This window comes from Asterias rubens, chromosome 14, assembly GCF_902459465.1.
Source record: "Asterias rubens chromosome 14, eAstRub1.3, whole genome shotgun sequence".
NCBI lineage: Eukaryota > Metazoa > Echinodermata > Asteroidea > Forcipulatida > Asteriidae > Asterias > Asterias rubens.
The window spans coordinates 11,044,027-11,067,502 of NC_047075.1; the positions used below are offsets into that span (position 1 = coordinate 11,044,027).

Consider the following 23,476-nt stretch of genomic DNA (forward strand, 5'->3'; position numbering starts at 1 on the left):
CCGTAAAAAGCTTGCAACGGCCGCACACTTGCTTGAACGTACGTGATTTTCTATGTTAAATACATCGTCAATGTAATTTAATATAACTGATAGACTCGGTGAGCCATTGACAGTGAGATTATAATTTATTGTGTAGTTTCTGAATAATATGTTAATATGCGGTAAGAATTGCCATCTCGAAAACATTACAAGTGAAATGAAACTACACGGAGATAACAGGTGTTAGTTGCCAGAGAATTGTGTTTTACTCTTGCCTCTTTCTTTATTTGAGCTCCCCGTATGGCGCCGTTCTACTGCAGGGCACCGTTCTACTGCAGGCAGCCATTTTATATAGCTCCTGCTTTTCCCTTACTTTTTTCACATTTTTTTAGTAAATGTGTTTTATTATAAGTGTTCTTCTAGTCACCATCATCAAGTTAAATATCTTGTGGACCACTGGGATTCTTCTCAGCCTGTGAACTGTTTGCTGTCGATGTAAAATGTGTGTTCTTTATGTGATGTTCCCATGGACAGATACACTGTGCATGTAGTGTATACATTTACAGGTGTGGATGGCCATTGAGAATTGTACTGTTCCCCATCATTGTGCCTTGACCACTACATATAGACCGTGGGTTGATGCTCCAAATTCTGCTTTTCAGTGATCTACCCTACACAACTACTTACATTTAGTCTGACAATTTGAAGAAAATTCAACTTACCACCCACAAAAAATCGTCAAGCACAAAACTTACGCAGTATTGATTTATTCGCGAAATGAAGCACAAAAGTACAGCGAGAATAAATGGCTGAACGTGCAAGAAAAAAATAGATGATTTATAAGCTCGGCCAATCATAGCTCATATGACATGCATGTAGATGTGTGGACCAATGAAAGAGCTTGTTTCGAAGTCCTGTGGTTTTGTGGCCCTGGTGGAAGTTGAAGGTATTTAGGCAACATTTACTTCCAGAAATAGTTAGGCAAAGCAGTTAATTAATCAATATTTAAATTTTATTTTGTCAAATTAAACAAAATGAAATGCTCTGATCTCTCATTTAAATGAAACGAAATCAGAGTCACGATCAGAGTCACATGATGAGGATACACATTTTGTTGATGGATCATGATGATGACAAACATCGGTTTTAGTTTTTTACTTAATACTTAAAAACAAAAAAAACATAAATATACTGTTACAATTAGTAATTACATACATGTACAGACTACAGTATGAAAAGTCAATAAGCATTCAATATTTAATGCACTAGGGCTATTAAAATTGTACACGATTCAGGAACAATTGGCCCTTACTTACTAAACTAAAACACCGAAGTGGAGGAAGGGCAAAGGTACATACCCCAATACCCCCATACTAATCACGTGATGAAGTATTGCTTGAATAATAATAAATAACATCCCCATCTTTATTCTTAAAATTCTAGAGGCAAACAAACAGCTTTCTTTTCGATGTGGTATTTGAATTTAAATTTTGTATTTAAACTGAGGGGAACAAGCCTAATTTTGTTTTCAAATAAGATGAGTAAACTAGGGCCTCATTTATTTGTATTTTTTTTTTTTCAGTGAGACATGTCCGCTCTAGGTTAGTGCTATCAACACTTCTGCAAATTCGCTGACAATGAAGCGTGCAGGTAGTAGGAGAAACAAAGAAAGGCAGCAACCAATCTGAGAAAGCTAGAGAAGAACACTTTGTGTGTTAAATAACAGCCCTCAAACTAAATAAAATATATGTGCAAATTTGTGCAAGAATTTGTTACAAGATATTATGAAAAGTTCAAAGTATTGGGTAAAAATGTCCTCTTTATATCAAAAGCTTTCCAGTGTTCTTTATCATATGTTTTGTATGGATGGACCTGGGTCCAAGTAATTGGGCACAAGTTGACTAGGGCATGAGGTCATGCCACTTGGATTTGAGAAATTGAAACTGCCTAAATAAACGTTGGATTGGATGTGTATCTGCAATTAAGGAAAAATGAGTTGATCTGATTGCTTTTCTATGTTGTTATTGTAATATTGTACCTTCACCCAAACTGTACATGTTTGCTTTTCCTACAAATTGTTTTTATTTTGTGTACTGTCTGTTCAGTCATCGAGTATGCTTTGCTAATTCGTTAGCAGAACGCGAGAATAGTGATGAAATTAGCAACGAGACAACTCAAGGTGAACCACGATAAAAAGGTTGCTACGCTCTGACACTGGTGATTCTTAAACGCCTCAGCTGAACATGCTCCCCGTACAGTGTATCATGCAGATTGAAGAAGAAAGTATGTAAAGGAAAATATCACACAGAAGATGTTCCTGTCAACAAATCAATTTCCCCTGCATGGACCTATGCTTTTGTGCCAGTTGTGGAGTGGCTTCAAAGGACTCGGACGGGGATGTTTATTCTGATGATAACTAATCTAAACAAAATGGTGTCTGAGTCATCATTTTCAATAGAAAAGTAGAAAACAAGGAGAGAATTCTGCACAAGTACAATGTGTAAAAAGTAAGCTTTTGGCTTACCAAAACATAAACCTTAAAATAAATATGCAACAATTTATTTGAGAATCGAATTAACCCATCAGTTACTGTGGTACCAGAAAGAAAGTTTGGGAACTAGATTTATATTATTTTCATTCAATTTTGTAAAGGCCCTGTCACACCATGGCGTATCGCCTTAACGTATGCCGGCGTATAGGCCTACAGAAATATGGGCGGCCAAAAGGGCCAAAAGCTAAATAAAATAAAAACTAACTATATTTTTTAAAACTAACATAAACAACGAAAATTACAGAACAATTACAATTAATTAAAGATAAACAATGATACCAATAATAAACAAACGAAATTTATGTGTAAATCGTAAATACAGAGCACAAAAAGTTTAAAATGAACAAAATAATAATAAAATAAAAAACAGCATATTGTTAATTTAGATTATAAAAGGAAAAGATGAACAATTAGTCAAAACTTGAAATAATATGAAAAAAATATTAATCCACTAGAAAAAAATATTACACTAAATATAAAAAAAGGTTATAATAAAAACATGTTTGTCCCTTTAAAAATAAATACACGAAATGTTTTTAAATTAACAGTAAAAGAAAACTATCAAAAAAAAATGCATTAGAAAAAAAAGACACTATAAATTAAAAAAAATCACTAATAATAAAAGAAATGTTTGTCCCTTAAAATTAATTACACGAAATGTTTTTAAATTAACAAGAAAAAAAAATATCCAAAAAAATCATCCTTAAGAAAAAAAATTCACTAAATAAAAAATAAAGTTAATTATAAAAATTGTTTGCCCTGAAAAATAATTATACGAAATGTTTTTAAATAAAAAAATAAAAAATTATCCTTAAAAAAAATTACACCTCATATATTTTTTTAATTCTTACCTAAAATCCACCAAGGTAAACTAAAATTGCACAAGCTACGTTAAAAAAACCGAAACAAACATTGAGGGCGTCAAACTAAAGACAAATTGTGTAAAGGACAAATTTTGTAAAGGACAAATTTTGTAAAGGACAAATTTTGTAAAGGACAAAATATTTCAGAATCAACGAACAAAAGTTTTGACGAACTGACCATAAATGAACATAGAGGGCGCGGATGATGGCGAGTCGCGAATTTTTCTCTTTTATTTTAGTGGGTTTTTTTATAGGCCAAGATTTTCCCATTTGCTGCAAAAAGCGAATTTTTCATCATACATCTGGTCTCAGATGCTGGCCATGCATTTGCAAGACGACTTAAAACTAAAAAGTTAAAAACTATTGGTGTACGTGTATAAGACCATATTGAGCATTGCCATAAGCAGCTGAAAGCTGGCCTACTGCGACTGGTGGCTTACGATCAGGGATAACATGAAAATAAAATAAAGTCAGTGATACAATTTGCTCTGAAAACCAAATGAAGAGAAATTGTGGACTTATGACTGGTGCCCGACTAAATTTGTTGATAGTGAAGAAATTTTGTTAGCAGTATTTTGCTAACAAATGAAGGTGGGCCTTGTTAGTATTCACAGTAAAAGATTTTTTAATCTTGGGGGAAGGGAATCTTGAGGGATTCAAAAGTGTCCATAGACCTTTTTAAGATCGTTTTTTGAAACGTAAGTGATGCTGCAAACCTTGAATCGTGAGCCTATCGACTCGGATTGAAAGCGTACCTGTTGATATTGTAGCGTAACTTGGAACCTAAATGTGTCTTGGAATGTAAAGCGTAGCTGCGTGCTTGGAACGTAACCATATCTTTTGGAACGTAAGCATATCGTGGAACGTAAACGTAGCTGTCTTGGAAAGTAATCATAGCTGCATATGGAATGTAAGCGTAGCTTGACTCGGGCTATGTACACCGTTTTTATATTATAGCGTAACTTGAAGGAAAGTAAGCGTATCTTGAAACCTAAGCGTATCTGAGTAGCTGCGTAGCTTGGAACAACCATTGTTATAAGGTTGGAGACTTTTTGTTAAGTTGAAACACATGAGCAACTGTAGATCTGGGCCCACTTTCATGGCTCTGCTTACCGCCGAATTCTGCACTTACGATCTCGATTCCCCGCTTACTTGCAAGCTCCGAATTTCTGCGCTAGCCTTGTAAGCATAGAATGCCTAGTAACGTGGAGTACGCATGCGTAGAAGCAAAAATTTGCCGCTAACCTGTGAAATAGGCTTGCCGTAAGCACAGAATTCCCTGCTTCCGCAAGCGCCGATTCTGTGCTTACAGAAAGCAGAGCCATGAAATTGGGTCCTGGTTGTGTGACATACAATGGGCTTACTTAAGCATAATATTAAAAGCATGAGTGTAGACTTGTACAAGTCCTTCGTAAGTATTATCACAACACCATAGGAACGTAGTCGTAACCATATCTTTTTGAACAACTCATGGGAAATTGCGGATTTTGATTGCTTAGTCGAGTCGCGCCTTCTGCTTTTCAACCCACTTGGTTTATAGTGCGACTAAAGCTACGTACTATGAAAGTGACGCGATGAAATTCCCCTTGGTTAACTCATGGTTATAACCACTTCTGTCGCTCATGATTACAAGACTACAAAACACAAGACATCAGTGACACAATCTTTCAATCCTTTCAGCACGAGTTTTACTTAATTGCACCTTCATAGACCCTAAATGCTCAACGTGAAGTGCACATGGGCACAAACCAAAAGCCCCGCTAACCTGTGAAAATGCTTGACAAAAGCAAATAATTTCGTATTTTCCAAAGCGTTGATTCTTTGCTTACGGTGAGCAGCTGCTAACGCGTAGAGTACGAATGCGCACGTGCCGAAATTCCCCACTATCTTGTTAACATGCTTGAATGACATAAGCGCAGAAGAGACCCTTCCCATGAAATATGTCAACTGCACGTAGCGCGTGCGCACTAACGTTTTGATTGGCAAAATGAGGGGAACATCGCGCTGTTTTGTACACGGTTAATGGGTGCGTGACGGAGACGCGATTGCGCATCTGCTTATAGTGCACAACTCTATGGCGTTTGCCAACCAACAGGGTCTGTACGCATGCGTGAATGTAATTAGCATATTTCATGGTAAGGGTCCATCATAGATATAGAATTAAAATAACTAGATCGGCCGCGCGTACATACGCGCCATTGCCTGTGTAGAAAAGGTTTTTGTTCGCTATGGACGCGGTAAAAATTTCACGTTCGAAAGGCGACGCGCAAAAATGAACACGGGAGATAGGCCTTGACGCGCTAAATGTCACGTGCTGACGGCAAAAGGTCACGTGCTGACGGCAACGCACAGAAAATGTACACGGGAGATAGGCAATGGCGGCCCCCATGCCAGAACCCGCGTATGTACGCGCGGCCGATCTAGTTATTCTATTATATATCTATGGGGTCCATTCCCTGCTTCCACAAGCGTCGATACGCACAGTAAACAGAGCCATGAAATTGGGGGTTCCAGTGCAGGCTGGGCTGTGTGTACTTTAAAAAAAAAACATTCCTGCGGAATTCCCGAATTTACAAGAGCTTTTCTCACACACATGATCAGCCTTGAAAGCACAGGTTTTTATCAATGATCGTACGATCTTTGGTTTTTATTGCACCACCATACATGGACTGTACATGAATATGTACACCTACCCATGTAAAATAAAAGTTTTTATTTTATTTTAATTATGGCTCCATGAAATCACATGTTTCAACCCATAGAGCTATTCTAATAACATGATAAAAGCTTTAATAATAGGGGAACACTGGCCCGGCGAGTACGATGAATGATGCTGTCTTGCAGCCAATGGGAAAATCTTGGACAAAGTCATTGGGAAAAGAAATTCGCGACTTGCCACAATGTGCGCCCTCTATGTTCATTAATGGTCAGTTCATAAAAATTTTTGTTCGTTGATTCTGAAATTTGTCCTTTACAAAATTTGTCCTTTACAAAAAATTTGTCCTTTACACAATTTGTCTTTAGTTTGACGCCCTCAATGTTTGTTTCGTTTTTTTTACGTTGGTGGTTTTTAGGTAAGAATTAAAAAAATATATAAAGAGTAGTTTTTTTTAAGGATAATTAATTTTGTATTTTTTATTTAAAAACATTTCGTGTAATTATTTTTCAGGGCAAACAATTTTTATAATTAACTTTTTTTTTTATTTAGTGAATTTTTTTTCTTATTGATTATTTTTTTGGATAGGTTTTTTTCTTGTTATTTTAAAAACATTTCGTGTAATTATTTTTAAGGGACAAACATTTATTTTATTATTAATGATTTTTTGTAATTTAGTGTCATTTTTTTTTAATGGATTATTTTTTTGATTGTTTTCTTTTACTGTTAATTTAAAAACATTTCGTGTATTTATTTTTAAAGGGACAAACATGTTTTTATTATAACCTTTTTTTATATTTAGTGTAATATTTTTTTCTAGTGGATTAATAGTTTTTCATTTTATTTCAAGTTTTGACTAATTGCTCATCTTTTCCCTTTAATCTAAATTAACAATATAATGCTGTTTTTTATATTATTTTTATTTCATTCATTTTAAACTTTTGGTGCTCTGTATTTACGATCAACACATAAATTTCGTTTGTTTATTATTGGTATTATTGGTATTATTGTTTATCTTTAATTAACTGTAATTGTTCTTTAATTTTCGTTTTTTATGTTAGTTTTAAAAAATATAGTTAGTTTTTATTTTATTTAGCTTTTGGCCCTTTTGGCCGCCCATACAGAAACTGGTTCGAGCATTTTAAAAGTCCAAGAGCGTCCAACTTCCCAGAATTGCATCCGTAGCGTACTGAACGTAAACAAAGCGTTTGACTCATGAATTGATAGCGTTTCACTAACTTAAAATGAACTTATGTATGTTACACAGGTGGATATGTCAGAATACGTCGAGACTTGTTGGGGATACGACAGGAATAGGTTATACGGCACATAAACGTATTTATTTCGTCAGCCAAAGTACATCACAGAGCCCTATACCAGCCAAAAAGTAAACGTGCTCCAAATTTTAATAGCTTATCACAGCATGCTCTAATAACATTAGCGACATATTTCCCCTAACCTATATCAGCGTACACCAACGTAATGTTGATAATCTTTCACAAACGTTCGCAAACGTAAACATACAAGCAGGTGATACGCCATGGTGTGGCAAGCCCTTAAATAAAATAACTCTGTGTTTTGAGACACTAAATACATGATCATCAATTTGTAAATTGCAAAGAAGATCCAATGGGCTAAATGTCTTGTTTAGCTTTTTGTGTTCCAAACCAATGATGACTAGTGGACAGAATTGGGAGAACAAACAATGAGTGTTCAGCTGTTAAGTTTGAATTTGAATTGTTTTAAATATAATTTTGTGGGGAATTTAAAAAGGGCCTTTCAAGAAAGTAACATAATTCATCATGAGGGTGATATCAACTTTCAATGTTTATATTAACAATGAGTATTGTACCAGAAATGTGTCATTATGATATGAAGAGAAGGAATAAAACATTTTAAATGTGTATCTCTTGTCAACAATATCCTTTTTTTTGTCAAGTTCATTCATTCGATTAAAATTTAATTAAGGCCTGTCTAAGCTCTGAAGACTTAGTAAATGACCAAAATGAGGTCCAGAAAGTTTGTTGGTGACATTAATTTGAAACAATTGAAATAACTTAATTGGGGAAATGATTGATGTACAGAATAATATTTCCAGGGGTGTTAAATAATTAAATAATTGAGATCTGAGAGAAAAGAGCTGAAAACCTGTAAATGAAAGCAAAATAAATAAGCCAGTACATTTTCCCCATTCGTTTGTGCACTTGGGATTTGCCCATAGAGTTTGTGCACAATTCTCCAGTTTTGACCAATAGAGGGCGCTATTTTTCTATAATTATTTTCTAATTAAAATAACTCATTACTGTGCAAGTTTTGCCCTTGACGACTTTCACATGTTATTTAGGCCTACCATAAGAACATCTGGGGAAAAATTCAGGTAGTTGCAGAGGGTAGACCACAAAAGTCGAAAACTAGAGCCCTTTTTTGATGATCATCCCACGGTCTAATAGCTGCATTGCCACAGTTGAGTAAACCCTTCATGTGCACCGATATTCAGCACTTATAAGACGTATCAACATACAAAGGAGATACTAGAATGGAAATAGTAACATAAAACTAACCTTAGCATAGTGCATGCTGAGATGCATGTATTCATGTTGGTTATGGACACTGTACGTTCTATTGGAAAGCTAAACAAACTATTTCACTGGTTATAATGAATACGCCGAAATTTGGGCGGGTGTTATTGGTAATAATTTGAAACTAGCTCAATAATCCCCTGGGTATTTATTATTATTATTATTATTATTATTATTATTATTATTATTATTATTATTATTATTATTATTATTATTATTATTATTATTATTATTATTATTATTATTATTATTATTATTATTATTATTATTATTATTATTATTATTATTATTATTATTATTATTATTATTATTATTATTATTATTATTATTATTATTATTATTATTATTATTATTATTATTATTATTATTATTATTATTATTATTATTATTATTATTATTATTATTATTATTATTATTATTATTATTATTATTATTATTATTATTATTATTATTATTATTTTTTTTTTTGGGGGGGCAAATTTAATGAGATTGTAAATTTAGTTGATCAATAAAGTCCACTGAGGAGTGAAGTGTATTATCAATCGATTCTTCGGGCGTAAATAATAAAGGAAGACTGGAGGCCTGCGCTGTTCGTTGCGCTATTGAACGGCCGAGCTTAGAAAATGATTAATTTACTACTCCATGGCGTCAATTGATTGAGTTGGTCTTGTTTTGTCCACACTACAGCGTATTTTACTCTCCTGTGCTCAAGTTTGTTGGCGAAATTGTTTTGTACCAACTGCTTCATTTACTTATTTGATCAACAACAAAACAAGATCGACGAGAATCTCTTGAGCAAACATTTTCAATCACTGCATACATAGTTTGAATATACTGCCACAATTCATGTTTTCAAGTTTTGCTTGCAAAATATCGTAGGGAAAACCCCACTCATAACTGATGAGGTCGTCTGTGCATTTTGGTTCGTGGATACTTTTAGAGACAACACTTATGTACACGCAAGTAATCGTTGTTACTTAATTCTTATTGCGAATTAACTGGTTTATTGACCACAGAATTTACTAAGGTAAACTTACACAAAGAACATAAATATACGTTGGGTGAACTACTTCAGCTATGCCAGTGTTGCAGGAAATTATGATTGCGCCCTCTTTTGTTTCGTATTCCAAACTCATGTTAAAACCTCATATTATGTGGAACATATTCTACAGAACAAGATTTCCCAAAACACTGGCTTCGACTGGAGATATATCGGATTCAACAATGGCTTGAATTTTCTATTTAATTATTGTATTTTACAGATTTGTCGTTTTATGTATATATAATATATGTTGTATCATCATCGTCGTCGTCGTCGTCGTCATCGTCGACGTCGACGTCGTCGTCATCATCATCACCATCATCATCATCATTAGCCACAATAGGGCGACACTTTATGCGTATAATTGTATGCTATAATAGAGCGACATTAAATAATTGGGCGACACCTAACTGTCGCCCTATTATTCATTAGGCCAAACCATCAAAACATGTTTATCAATGTACACAACTGACCAATTAAAAGATAGAGGGACATCTTTTAAGTTGAAATAAAACACATTTCGGGATTTTGGATGAGTTAGATACACGGCGGTGGGAATGCAAGTTCAGCGACACAATGTTTTATGGGATAACAGGAATTATCAGTTCAAGATCTCTTTTGTTTTAAGAAATGTAAACCTTTTGCAACATGTTGAGTTAAGTACTATATGCCATAATGTAGGTTTTAGTGATTTACATGACAAAGAATTACCGTCACCCCATTTTTGTGTTTTACATGACAAATACTAACTGTCGCCTTATTGTGGCGTTTTACAAAACAACTAATAACAATCACCAACATGTTCGATAGGTATGAACATAATGATATAGCGATGTTTGACCCCATGTTCCCCTTCTACGTAAATGAAACCCCACTCCAGCCTCAAATGCCGAATTATTCTTGAAATTTCACGTACGTCATAAATAATAATAGTTATTAATAATAGTAATTGTGGCTTCTTATATAGCGCACACGCCCGTCACTCAGTGACACTCCTGGCGCTGTAACATACAGTATTTCCTGCAAGATGTGGGACAACGTTTGAACTAAGAGACCTACTTCTGATAACACCATGTAATGCAACTTGCTGCCGATCGGACCAGGAACACCGGGGCGAACCCCTTCTTTTTTAGATAAGTGCACTGGGTTCTTTTGCATGCGCTACATAACACATGGTACCAACGGCTTAACGTCCCAGCCGAAGGACGAAGCAATTGTGAAGTGTCTTGCTTAGGGACACAAGTGTCACGGCTGGGGATAAAACATATAATAGGGCGACACATATTAGTGTCGCCCAATTGCAGCACAAGTTGTATAACAAATAATTGGGTGACCTCCAAAAAAGTTGTTTCCTAAATCAATGATTTATTAAATCATTAATTTCATAAAAACATGTCTTTAAACCATTTGTTTTTTTCTTATACACAACTATCGCCCTATTAGGGCATTTTTGCTGATATGATGCCGCCCTATTACAGCAGTTAGCGTTATTATTATTTGCTTTTCTTCTTATTTCTTCGTTTATTCATCACCAGTGTAAACAAAATAGAAACATCTTTAATGGAACATTAACACATTTACTGTTAGATCAATACATTAGGTACATTGATGATACAATAGGGTAATTAAAAGACAATGAGCAAAAGTGATATTACATATCAAACAACAAGACAACAAAACATTATAAAAAGCAAATTTATCCAAGGAAACGTTAAACGTAAAGGAACACGTTGCCTTGGATCGGTCGAGTTGGTCTTTGAAAATCGTTTGTAACCGTTTGCTGTAAAATGCACATGGTTAAAAAGATGTTGTAAAAGTAGAATACCATGATCTACCTAAATATGCCTCGAAATTGCGTGGTTTTCCTTTTACTTTGCGAACTAACACGGTCGGCCATTTATGGGAGTCAAAATCTGGACTTCCATAAATGGCCGACCGTGTTGGTCGACGAGGTAAAAGGAAAACCACGCAATTTCGAGTGATACTTGTGTGGATAATTTTATTCTACTTTTAAACTATTATAACAAATGAATACAAACGCTTTTCAAAAACCAACTCGACCGATCCAAGGCAACATGTTCCTTTAAAACGAACGTAAAGGACAGTAACTGAAAAGATGAAAAATTTCGATTTATATCAAAACGTAAATTTTTGAGTCTGGTCTTTATTGAGGACACACAGGAATTTGTACAATTTGTTGAAGCTACTTGTTTTGAGCCTATTCCTCTCCCTTAGTAAACATGATCTGAGGGCTTCTTTGTAGATCTTGATAATATTATTCGTGAAAACTTTGTCCTCACTAAAGACTAGATCACCTGGTTCTCTAAATAACATTGATCATAACGCTGACAATTATCATAGATACAAATGACAAATTCATACACAAAATTATAATACAATCGCTTAGACAAAAGAAACGGCAGCCAGTTTGTTTTCTAATTAAATATTTTATGTATAACCAGGGTTAAACCATCTTGTTACAGTTTAAAAACAAATGTTCGACCATTTTGGTGTCGGACTTACAGAAATAACATTTTACTATAACTGTGATTTTCATGCGATTAAGTATGATCTTGGTATGGCAAAATCCTGTGACAAAGTCTGAAAAGAATGTCTTTGTCGTTGGCGTCCATAATATTGTTCATGTTAAGTTTGGTTCAAATAGTGGCCCAATCGAAACTATTTCTTTTATTTTTTTTTTTTTTTTTTTTGGGGGGGGGGGGTTCTAAAGCGCTTGTGTCCATCTCTCATTGACGCTCGAGGAGCCTCGATATTTTTTTTTCCCAATCAATTTATTTAGTTATGAACCGACTCATTTTACATAGCACTAAATACTAATTTATATACAAGGTGTTGCCGATTTCTAAAGAGCGATACCAAACCAAATCGTACACCAAATCGAAAAGCTGAAATGAAACTCTGCTTATAGTATAAACTTTATAACAAAAACAGTTTGTGTCAAAAAATTTTTTTGTTTTATCATTAACAGTATAAAATTAAATTTCTAGTAATAATCTGACCCAATAAAGAAAGTATGTGACTCACAACATTATAATCCCTAAGTGGTGACATCATGACATCGCCTAGAAACAACACAAGTTTGTTGACGTTTACGTTCACGTGTTTGCTCGCAAAACGCGCATAATAAAGCTCGCTTGTTCCATTGAGTAACCATAGAGCTATATATATTGACTAGAGCGCTAACTTGCTCTGCGTTTTGAAGCCACCCTGGGCGCAGACATGTACGATGTGTTGCGTGAATTCGGAATTTTAAGAGAACACACATTGCCGCGATTATTTTACATTCTGCGTGTGCGTATACGTACGCAACTGTCCACTCGCGTACGTCCGCGCTACGAAAACAGTAACTTTGACTTGATTGTCGTACTAAAAAAAGTAAACGCGCCTTTTGATCATGACGCACATGACGCTCGCAGTTTGTGCGCTGATCAGCAGATTGTGCGTTCATATTTACTGCATTTTTTGCTTCGGTGGCACATAAAAAAGAACAGACGCACGATCATGCAAATAGCCGTACAATTGCCGTACAAAATTTCAAGCTTTTGTATTGGTTTGTACATAAACATGGATGCGCCCACACGGCTTCAAAACCTTAATGCGTGTATAACGGGCTGTTAGCGCTCTAGTCAATATATATAGCTCTATGTGAGTAACGTACCGTTTAAAACTGACCGATATCACGTACTAAAACGATCCTTATTTTGAAAAAGGGCAAATAACTTCCCAGCCAGTCGAAATCAAACATTTTCGTTATGAGACATTTTATAATTATACATACAATAGTATTCGACATCGGGCTAATTTGAACTCTTAACTGATTGTAACGCTATACTCTAATTAATATACAATCAAATTATTGTTGATCTTTACAAAAAGTTGCCTTTAAAAACAATAATCCGTTATAACCGGTCACTTGTTGGTGACTCAAATAGTGTTTTACGTTGACGTTTATTTTATAAAACAAAACTTCAAGGGAACACTTACGTTTGGTAATATTTTTGACAATCAATTTAATTAAATACAAATATATTTAGAAGATTACAGTAGCTTTCATAATGTTAAACACATTTAAGAGACATTTAAATTCGAAGTACTCTTGGTACGTACTTACTGATAAGATTTATGGCCCGAAGTTCGATTTTTTTGAAGTTTAACTCATATCTTGTATAATTTCTTGTGGCAATGGGCCGGATTATCGGCGATGACTCAAAACCGCAACCATCTTTTGCCATGAAATTTTCAACAGGTTAGTGTTATTGTATACATTTTCATGTATACACAATTAAATTCAATCCAACGGTTTCAAATACCACGGTTTTTTTTTTATCACAATGATCCAAACAGGTAGGCATATCTGGCTGTGCATGCAATTACAAACTCTAACCCAGCTACTGCAAAAGCGAGCGCCCTCTGTTGATCTGGACTAAATTGCATAAAGCTGCTTTTGGTAGTGTCTTATCTGAGCACAAGAACATTCAACATATTTCGACAGCGTTTTAATATTCGGCAGCGCCTAGACCCTCCCCACCCTCTGGGTAAGTGTTTATACTTGTAGTTAAAGTAACTTGTATTAATGTATTTGTATTTATTAAACAGAACTTTAGCGATTAAATACAGAAGCTTTTGAATTATGTAAATGTTCTTTTACATACAGAATAATACAAATTTGACGGCGGAAACAAGACAAATACCACATTCGGCCAACAGCACGTAACCATGAACAGTAACTTGAACTAACTGGTTAAACAATGTTAGAATCAACACCTCTCAAATTACTCCAATTAGTACATTGGAAATGCAGTTTACAAGTGTTTGATATTGCTTACGTGTATAACAAGCTGAACATGTGTCGGTTAAGTATTTTAAATAGGTCTGACGGTGGCACCCGAGAGTTCTCAATGGTTTAGTTGGCACCTCTGAAACTGTACGCAAACTTGTCTTAATCTTTTAGAGAACAACATCAGCAGTTTTTATCTGAATAATGATCAGATAAAAGGTTACCTTAATGTTCAGCCTTAAAATACTAAAAGGGTAATTGTGAGTTGAAAATCAGCAACTCATAAAGCAAGGTAATTTTTCACGGTTGTTATTAACCATTTAAAGTAGCAGAGCCAAACAAAACAATGCTTACCATACCAGACTATACCGTGGCAAGCAAAATTACCATGTCACATTTGTATTATAAGACTTGTATCATGCTTACATTTTCGTGAGCCGCATTTTTAAGCAATATTATTTACAAAAGCTTTAATTTACACAAATTAATTACAGATTAATAATTGTATAACGGTAAACACAACATAATCTGCAACAACACACTGATGGCAAATATTCGGTTGAGGTTAAACAAAAAAGGAATGCTTCATTTACATTAATAATCGACATTCAAAAATATATCCGTAATAGTACAGCTCCAAAATTAATGTAAAGGCAGTGGATACTATTGGTATTTACTCAAAATAATTATTTGCATTAAACCTTACTTGGTAACGAGTAATGTGGAGATGTTGGTAGTATAAACAGTGTGAGAAACGGCTCCCTCTGAAGTGGAGTAGTTTCGAGAAAGAAGTAATTTTCCACGAATTTGATTTCGAGACCTCAGATATATAATAATTATTATCTCCCAACTTCAACGACCAATTGAGCTCAAATTTACACAGGCTTGTTGTTTTATGCATATTTTGAGACTGGTCTTTGACAGTTACCAATAGTGTCCAGTGTCTTTAAAGTGCTCATAAAAGACTACACTTTGGTACGGATATCACACATTTAAGCAGGTACTTTGTTGGTTGATGTTTTTACTAAAACGTATTTAAGAACTAAATGGAATGAAACAAAAATCACCCAATTAGTATAACCGCCAGAGCGAAAGAAGCATTTATTTGTGAAAATAGAACACTATAATTGTATGAAGCGATTGGTACGCTGTGATTGTAACGTTTTGTCCAAAAATGATATATAATTAGGGAATAAATACCTTTTTTAGCGAATTAAACGGCTAAATTATCCAAATTGTGTGACTTTTCTCTCGGTGGTACTTCCAGACATGTTCAGAGGCCATATTTGAGCTTTTGTTGGTTCCCATCTCTTTAGTGCGTTAATCACATTACTGATCTTTGAGACCTTTTAAATAATGATCTGTTCAGCGCCTTCACTGGGGTCAAATGAGGCAAATGATTGGACGATAGCTGTTACGTGTGCATTAAAACGCGCGCATGAGCTCGGCGTCAGTTTATACGCGCGCACATGTTACACGCGCACACTCAAACAGTGCAACGCGCAAGGTTTACACAATGTATGCTGATTTAGGCGCCTTGTCAAAACGTCCCGGGCGTTCCTCCGCTGACAGTCTGCGGACTGGACAGCAAATACCGCCGTTGCTAAGGACCTCGGACAGTCCGCGGAAGAACGGCCATGTGCGTTGAAGCGCGGCGAAGTTAATGAGCTATCCTTGCCGGGCGCTATTGTTAGTATAACAATAAGTTCATGAATAAACAAGTTGTATTTTCAGGTCACGAATATCAGCGGCTTGGACGCGGACCGGCCGTGCTCTTCCAGAACAATACATTTTCTACTCACGAATACCATCCTCCTGGAAGCGGACAGGCCGCACCGACAAGACAATTACACCATCCAGTGCATGTGATAATCAGGGAACGATTTCGCCTGTATCACATCGCAATTTGTGATACAATTTTGATGATTTGCTATGCAATTGTAAAAAGTGCATCGCAAATGTTGCGATCCAATTTGCGAAGCATAATTTGCAACATTTATGCTTGAAACAAAAATATCGATTTTTAACTTGAAACCATTCACATTATTAATCAATATTTTCCCGCAAGAAAAACGATGCTAAATTAATAAGAAATCACCCCCGCCGCGACTACTAAACGTTTTCTTCCATGATGTTGAATACAATATGCTGCTCTGGCAGTAGGGCAAAATCGACCAATGAAAACATTCGTTACGCGCTTTATGGAAATTCAACAGCCAATAGAAACACCGGTCTCTGAAACTGTGGCTTCCTCCCCCTCACACATTGGACAAACCAGACTATCTGGTTGTTTTGACATGGAGACACACTCGCACAGGTGTGTATATTTGTTCATTGGTGACGGTGACTTGGGATTTAATAAATAAGAAACTAATGTTTTCCGCTTGGAAAGTAAGAACGAACAGTTAAAATTGTCCCCTGGATACTCTGACCCACTTGGAACGGAGTTTGCACGTAGCCTGGAACTTTTGTCAGTCGAAGCCGGGAATAAAGACAACCATTTTTAAAATTCGTGTCTTGGTTATGTAGGCCCAACCAAGTCTTAAAAGTCACACATTGGAGGAAATGGATTTTAGTTACACATCCACCCTTACTTTGCTTTTTAATCGCAAAGGTAAAACCATTGTCAACCACCTACGTTCCTCCGCGGTTCCGCCGGTCAGCTCATAAGCTGGACCTTACAATGGCCGACCGGTAGCTCCGCGGAGTCCCCGGAATATTCATGTTTATTGACATGTAAATGAGCCGTCGTGGCCGTGGACATGCCCGGTTGCTACGGGTTCTTTTGTTACAAAAATCCGCGGACTCACGCAGAATGCACGCGGAATGGAACGGCTTGGACGTTTTGACAAGGCGCCTTAGTGGCCACTTATTCGCTATTTTCCAAAGCTGGTCTTTATACCACCGTTAACACTCCCACACGTGACCGGGTTTTGACCAATCAGAAACTTGGAACCGTCCAAGGTGTTTATTAATTCGCGTTATTGAGATTCATAAATATTTTTAATCTAAAACTAGAAAAGTTAAAAGTTTATAAGTGGCAAATTACCTTGTCACCAATATTATTGTACATTTTACCACCATGACGTCATCGACACTCACACGCGATGCAAGATCGTGACCGACTGCAAAGTAGCCACGATGAGGTCACCGGTCTGAGTAAACGTCACGCCTAGATGACCGTGGAAGCTACGGGCTAGACAGCCGATGTGCTCACCTGAAGCATCGTAATGATGTATCTCACAAAATTCATCACCATCATCATCATCATCATCATCACCGTCACCGTCACCATCACCATCACCATCACCATCACCGTCACCGTCACCCCCACCAGCACCATCACCATCACCATCACCATCACCATCACCATCACCATAAACATCACTATCACAATCACCATCACCATCACCATCATCATTATCATCATCATCATCATCACCGTCACCGTCACCCCCACCAGCACCATCACCATCACCATCACCATCACCATCACCATCACCATCACCATCACCATCACCATCACCATCACCATCACCATCACCATCACCATCATCATCACCATCACCATCACCAACACCATAAACATCACTATCACAATCACCATCACTATCATCATTTTCGCATACGATACACGCATATATATCCCCAGCATCATCACAACACACACCAGTAGGCTTTACAGGTTTGCCGTCAATGGAGGGGCTGATATTGAACACCTCGTTTCCCATGAAATCCAGACAAACTAGTTTCATCTCAACGAGACTTGTAAAGAACAGTCGCTCCTTGCTGTTAACAGATAGAAAGCCCATGTCGCCAATATCATCATGATGTATTGTGGAAATGGTGGATCCATCCTTGTTATGAAGATATATTACCTTTCTCCCATGGTCATACACTGCAATACGATCTTTCTTGTCAACAGCAATACCAGCGAGTATACTCTCTGACTGCCCCTCGACTTGATTCCGTGATGGTCTGAACTTACGGATAAATCGCAGTTCGCTATCATAAACCTTTACATCCTGTCCGTCAGTAACCAGAAGCAGGTCATCAGAGGTCACCGCAACACCGGCAGGGTCTTCTAGTTGTCCATCTTCTGTTCTACTTTGCGATTTGTAACTACCATTCGATGTAAAGTTGGATAATATACACCGTTCCTTATCAATAACGACGATGTCACCGTTGCTTAAACAAGCAACGTCAGATGCCAACTTAAACTCCCCCTCACCTTCCCCTTCTTTACCAAACTCTGTCTTCACCTCCCACTTCTCTTCCTCTAGTATTTCACCGATATCCGTATCAGTGACGACATCATGGCCTTTGAACCCGATGAATGACTTGCTATGCTGCACTGTTTGAAACTGGAGCTCTTTGTGGAATGTCAAGTTGTGCATGACCTTTGGCTTGAGGTCCAGCAGCTCAAAGTCATCAGCATGTTGCATCAAGTCGTTGACTGAAGCTACGATTTGATCTGCGCGGCTCATCTTATCGCTATTGCTGATCTGTATGCTGCCGAATTGCCCACCTCTCTCTTTGCGGATTTGAGTGACTCTTTCTTGAAGGAGGCGAGATGCTTTTCTGATTTTCTCGACTTCCTCTTCCTCCTTAGCCACAATATCTCGAAGAGCCCGGTCGACCATGATCTGTAATCTATGCTGTGAGTGTTTGATGGAGGCGTCCACTTCTTGGAACTGCTTGCGACATTCATCAAACTTCATCAAAGCCTCTTCAACAGCTTGACGATACGATCGAATGGAGTCTTTGATTTCAGTTAGTTTGTGGTTTTGCGCTCTGTGTTCAAATGCCACACATTTTAGACAAACAAGTAAGTCACACTTTTCGCAATAAAAACACAGTTCCTGGTCAGTGTGTTTCCGGCATTTTGGAGAGAAAGTTTTGTTGTGGTCTCTGGATCCCTCATTTGACGACCCGGCTGCACTAACGACTCGATGATGCCTGTTCAATTTTTTTTGGGCGTGGTATTTCAAACAAGTCTTGCAAAAAATAGCTTCACAGTCAATACACCGTGAGACGGCATCAAGACCTTCGTCGCACCCTTCGCAAATCGATACAACAGGGTTAGGCCTAATGTCTTCTCCGGGACCACCCGGATTGATGACGTCATCAATAAGCGAGCTCAAGAGAAAGCAGTTGAGAAGAGCCGATGGTCCCTTATCTGGGACTGAAGTTTTCTCTCTACACACTGGACAAATAATGAAACCCGTCTTCTGATCCTGTTTGTCTACAAGTTCCTGAAGACATTTTAAGCAGAAGCTGTGCTGACAGTCCAGGATTTTCGGATCGATGAACCGAGTCAAGCAGATTGGGCATTCGATGTGTACATGTCTAATCTTGCAAGTGGTTTCAGTGTGAAGTGCAGCTTCGGCCATCTTGGTAAGACTGAAAGTAAAACGATTGTAATTTTCAATAGTTCATACAGTGATTTTATACATTGGGTGGAATCAGACTTACCGCATTAAGAGCCTTTTGTTGAGAGTTTCGATAACTTGTGATTTATATAAACGGCTTTCGGTCAAACAAACTGTATCTCATACAGTGCCTGGTAAACGAGTTAATTACCCAGCACTCGGTAAAAAAAACCAATGGACTTTCCCTTTTACATGACAATGATTGTTGTCCTTGTTTAAGGATGCCATGTTTAAAGACACTGGACACTATTGGTATTGTCAAAGACCAGTCTTCTCACTTGGTGTATCTCAACATAGGCATAAAACAACAAACCTGTTAAAATTTGTGCTCGATTGGTCGTCGAAGTTGCGGGATAATAATGGAAGAAAAAAAAAACACCCTTGTCATACGGAGTTGTGTGCTTTCAGATGCTTGATTTCGAGACAGCTAGTTCTAAATCTGAGGTCTCGAAATCAAAGTCGTGGAAAATTACTTCTTTCTCGAAAACTACTCCACTTATGATGAAGCCGTTTCTCAGACTGTGAATACTATCAACCTCTCCCCATTACTCGTTACCAAGTAAGGTTTTATGCTAATAATTATTTTGAGCAATTACCAATATTGTCCACTGCCTTCCAAAAACATAATTGAAAAGACTTGGGATGGTTTGTTTAAAGTGTGCCAGTCGTTGGTTTGTGATTGAAACCAGTGTTTGATTCATTGTTTTATAGTTGTACATATACTCACAATACAATTGAAGCCACCTGGAAATATATATTGTTTTATTTTAAACAAATGCTTATGAACAATAAAACATGTGTTTTTTGTATTGTTTGTCTCGATTGATATGTTGACAAAATATATAAAGTTCTTTCGGGGGCTGACTCCGCCTTCCCCTCTTGTGACGTCAATCGAGGCAGACTTTGCCTGAAATGCGTAGAGTAACCACATGTGCAAAGTACATATACGGTCCAAGTCGTCAGTTTGAAAGTTTCGATTTGTTTTATTTCGTTGTTGTTGCATTTTCCGGCAATGCTGACCATGTGTATTGCTGCTGGATGCAGCAACACAATTAATGATGGGTTCAGGTTTCAGGTAGCATGTGTTTCTTGCAGATCCCGAGTATAGGCGGTTGTGGGTCGCGAAAGTCAGACGCACAAAGCAATGGACGTCCGGTCCGACGTCTTTTTCAGCGCTGTGCAGCGAGTCGTCGTGCTTTCGGAATACACCACACATTGACACGAAGAGAAAGGTTATTCTAAAACATGACGCCATCCCAACAACTTTTCAAGAGTGGGAAGTCAAATAAGGTAAACGGAATACCTGAAAGACCTGCATGAGCATATGCCAAACTTGAACAATTCGGGTTTTAACTTTCAGGGCTTGTTTTAGCTTGCGATTCACCGTGCAGGGTAATCCGAGTGGACCGTCCGCACAGCAGCCGTAGTCTGCTCCGTGACCGTAGTTCTGTACGTAGGCATCATACCGATCTGTTACCCAGATGTAGTGTACATTGTAAGGGCCCAGACTACACATTTTGTCTTAAAATATCGCGCCGCGATGTCACGAACAGCGCCCTCTCGGGTCGGGGCATACTATGTAAATAAAATGAGAACTATTTTTTGTATAACCTAAGTTCACTACTGTTTATTCATATTCCACTCTTTAAAACACATATCTTAGTGACACAAGCTTTATTTTGAAAACAAAAAAATACCACTAGGCGACTTTAATATTTGAATAGTGTCATCTCAATAAGTGACATGTGAGATTGTTTTAACTAATGTAGCGGTTGTCCACACATAAAGAGCACTCTTCAATGGGGTGTTCACAATCTAATAAACCTTACTGTCAGAAACGATACTCATTATCAAAAGATAACAAAGCCATTCATTTTTCCCGAACCAACCATGGTACTTCGACTCTTAAATGCATTTCACTATCCAAAACTGCTGTACTTGTTACCAAATTAAACTGCAATATAAATCATGTTCAGAGGCTTTACTAAACGTATACAAACCCTATAACGTTGTAATACCAACTAAACCAACATGCAACCACACGGTTTAACGTCCACACTCTAAACAGACCCAAGTCAGTGTGGCTTGTTTTCCAGGTCAAACTTAACAGCTATTATGAAACTTTAACCTGAGTTTGATTTCGGGATATGACTCAAAGAATCGTCCCACTGGCCCTGTCGGCTTTGGCGCATACCAACCCGGTAACTGTTATACACTGCAAGAATTGGGGTGTTAAACAGGTTAACACCGTAGGTGTTGTCGTATTATAGACATCGAAGAGGGAACCAAAATGTACACCATAGGGTGTTAAAATAACATTTATAAATACCCCAGACAGTTTCTCTACTCCTATTGGTGGAGAGCGCGTCACGTGGGAGTGTTTAAACGGTTGATACTGACCAGTGTTTATAACCGGCTAGTCAGGTTCCCAGATCCACAAATCTCCGACTAGGCTCTGTCGAATTTAGGGTCCGGTATCACCCAAAATCACGTGACCAAAGAGGAGGAATTCCTCCTCTTTCGAAGTTATCCGAAATGTTCCGAACCTGTTGTCGTCAACATTCGGACAGTATCGTTGATGTTCGGTATGGACTCGTAATGTCAGTCATGTCGGCCGTAGATCCAGGAGTTTTTTATGCCAGTTAATGCAAATGCAGGCGTTGTGCCTAAATAAAGCGTTTGCAAAGCGATGCGACAAGTTCAAAATATATAAAGCTGGGAAATCGCTCCGGGATCTGGTAAGTTTTTGTCATTTTTCTTCAAAAATATTTTTGTCAAAGGTGTTCTGACTTGAGTGTTCATTAGACATTGATTGAGGATTAAGTTTCATGATTTTTAAAAGTGGTAAAAATGGGGCAAAATCTGGTGACTAGTTGTCGACATTATACGTGTTGAACCAGATTGTCATTAATTGACGATCAAAATAATCTCGCAACCCTCCGGCCTGTCGGCCGTTTGGAGGAGGGTTACGTTATCGCTAGTGTACGTGCAGACATGGTTTCCCTGGAGATGACCCCCGACCCTGAAAAGTTGCGTCATGCTCTATTTTTAACCATGGGTGATACCTGACCTAAGATTTTTAACAAGAGACGTCAAGGAATCTTTGGTCAGGGAACCAGACTAATAACCGGCTGGCTTCCGCGTGTCAAGCGCACAATATTATTAACTATTAGTAACATTTACTTTTAAGCGCGCGCGAAATCTATTTTGAAACAAAACAATTTAAACCTCGAATTGTTGACTGTCAAAGTGTCTGTAATTGTATTTGTTTAACGTTTTTTAACAAAAGAGATTTATGAATGGGAATCAAAGAGTAGTGACTAGTTCTTTAACGTCCGTTTAAAACCTTGCAGGGTCGTTGCCGTGCGCTCGGGCCTGTATCACACGGCAGTTCGATCCTGCCGGCTTTAAACGGCCGTGTAAGAACTCGTCGCTACCCTTATAATCCCTTATTTAATTCTACCCAAACAATTATATTTTGTGTTATCTTATCACCATGTGATGTTAGTCTTGATTCTCTCTTTGGTATGTATATTAGTGACAACAACCATAACGTAAATGTTAACACCCCAGTTG

General features: G+C 37.3%; 1 protein-coding gene across 1 annotated transcript; it reads right to left on the reverse strand.

The window, feature by feature from the left end:
- Positions 1–17,566: 17,566 nt before the first annotated feature.
- Positions 17,567–19,861, reverse strand: LOC117299130 (E3 ubiquitin-protein ligase TRIM56-like). The gene is made up of 2 exons (XM_033782591.1): positions 18,366–19,861; positions 17,567–17,855 (listed from the first exon to the last, which is right to left on the reverse strand). Exons 1-2 carry the CDS (start codon positions 19,859–19,861, stop codon positions 17,567–17,569), a joined length of 1,785 nt encoding a protein of 594 aa, XP_033638482.1.
- Positions 19,862–23,476: the final 3,615 nt, after the last annotated feature.

Coding starts and splice junctions, on each gene's coding strand:
- LOC117299130 (XM_033782591.1), bottom strand. CDS start 19,861: ATGGCCGAAGCTGCACTTCACACTGAAACCACTTGCAAGATTAGACAT. Junction 17,856..18,365: donor AAGAAAGATCGTATTGCAGT/GTATGACCATGG, acceptor TGATTGTGATAG/TGATGTTTATGGTGATGGTG.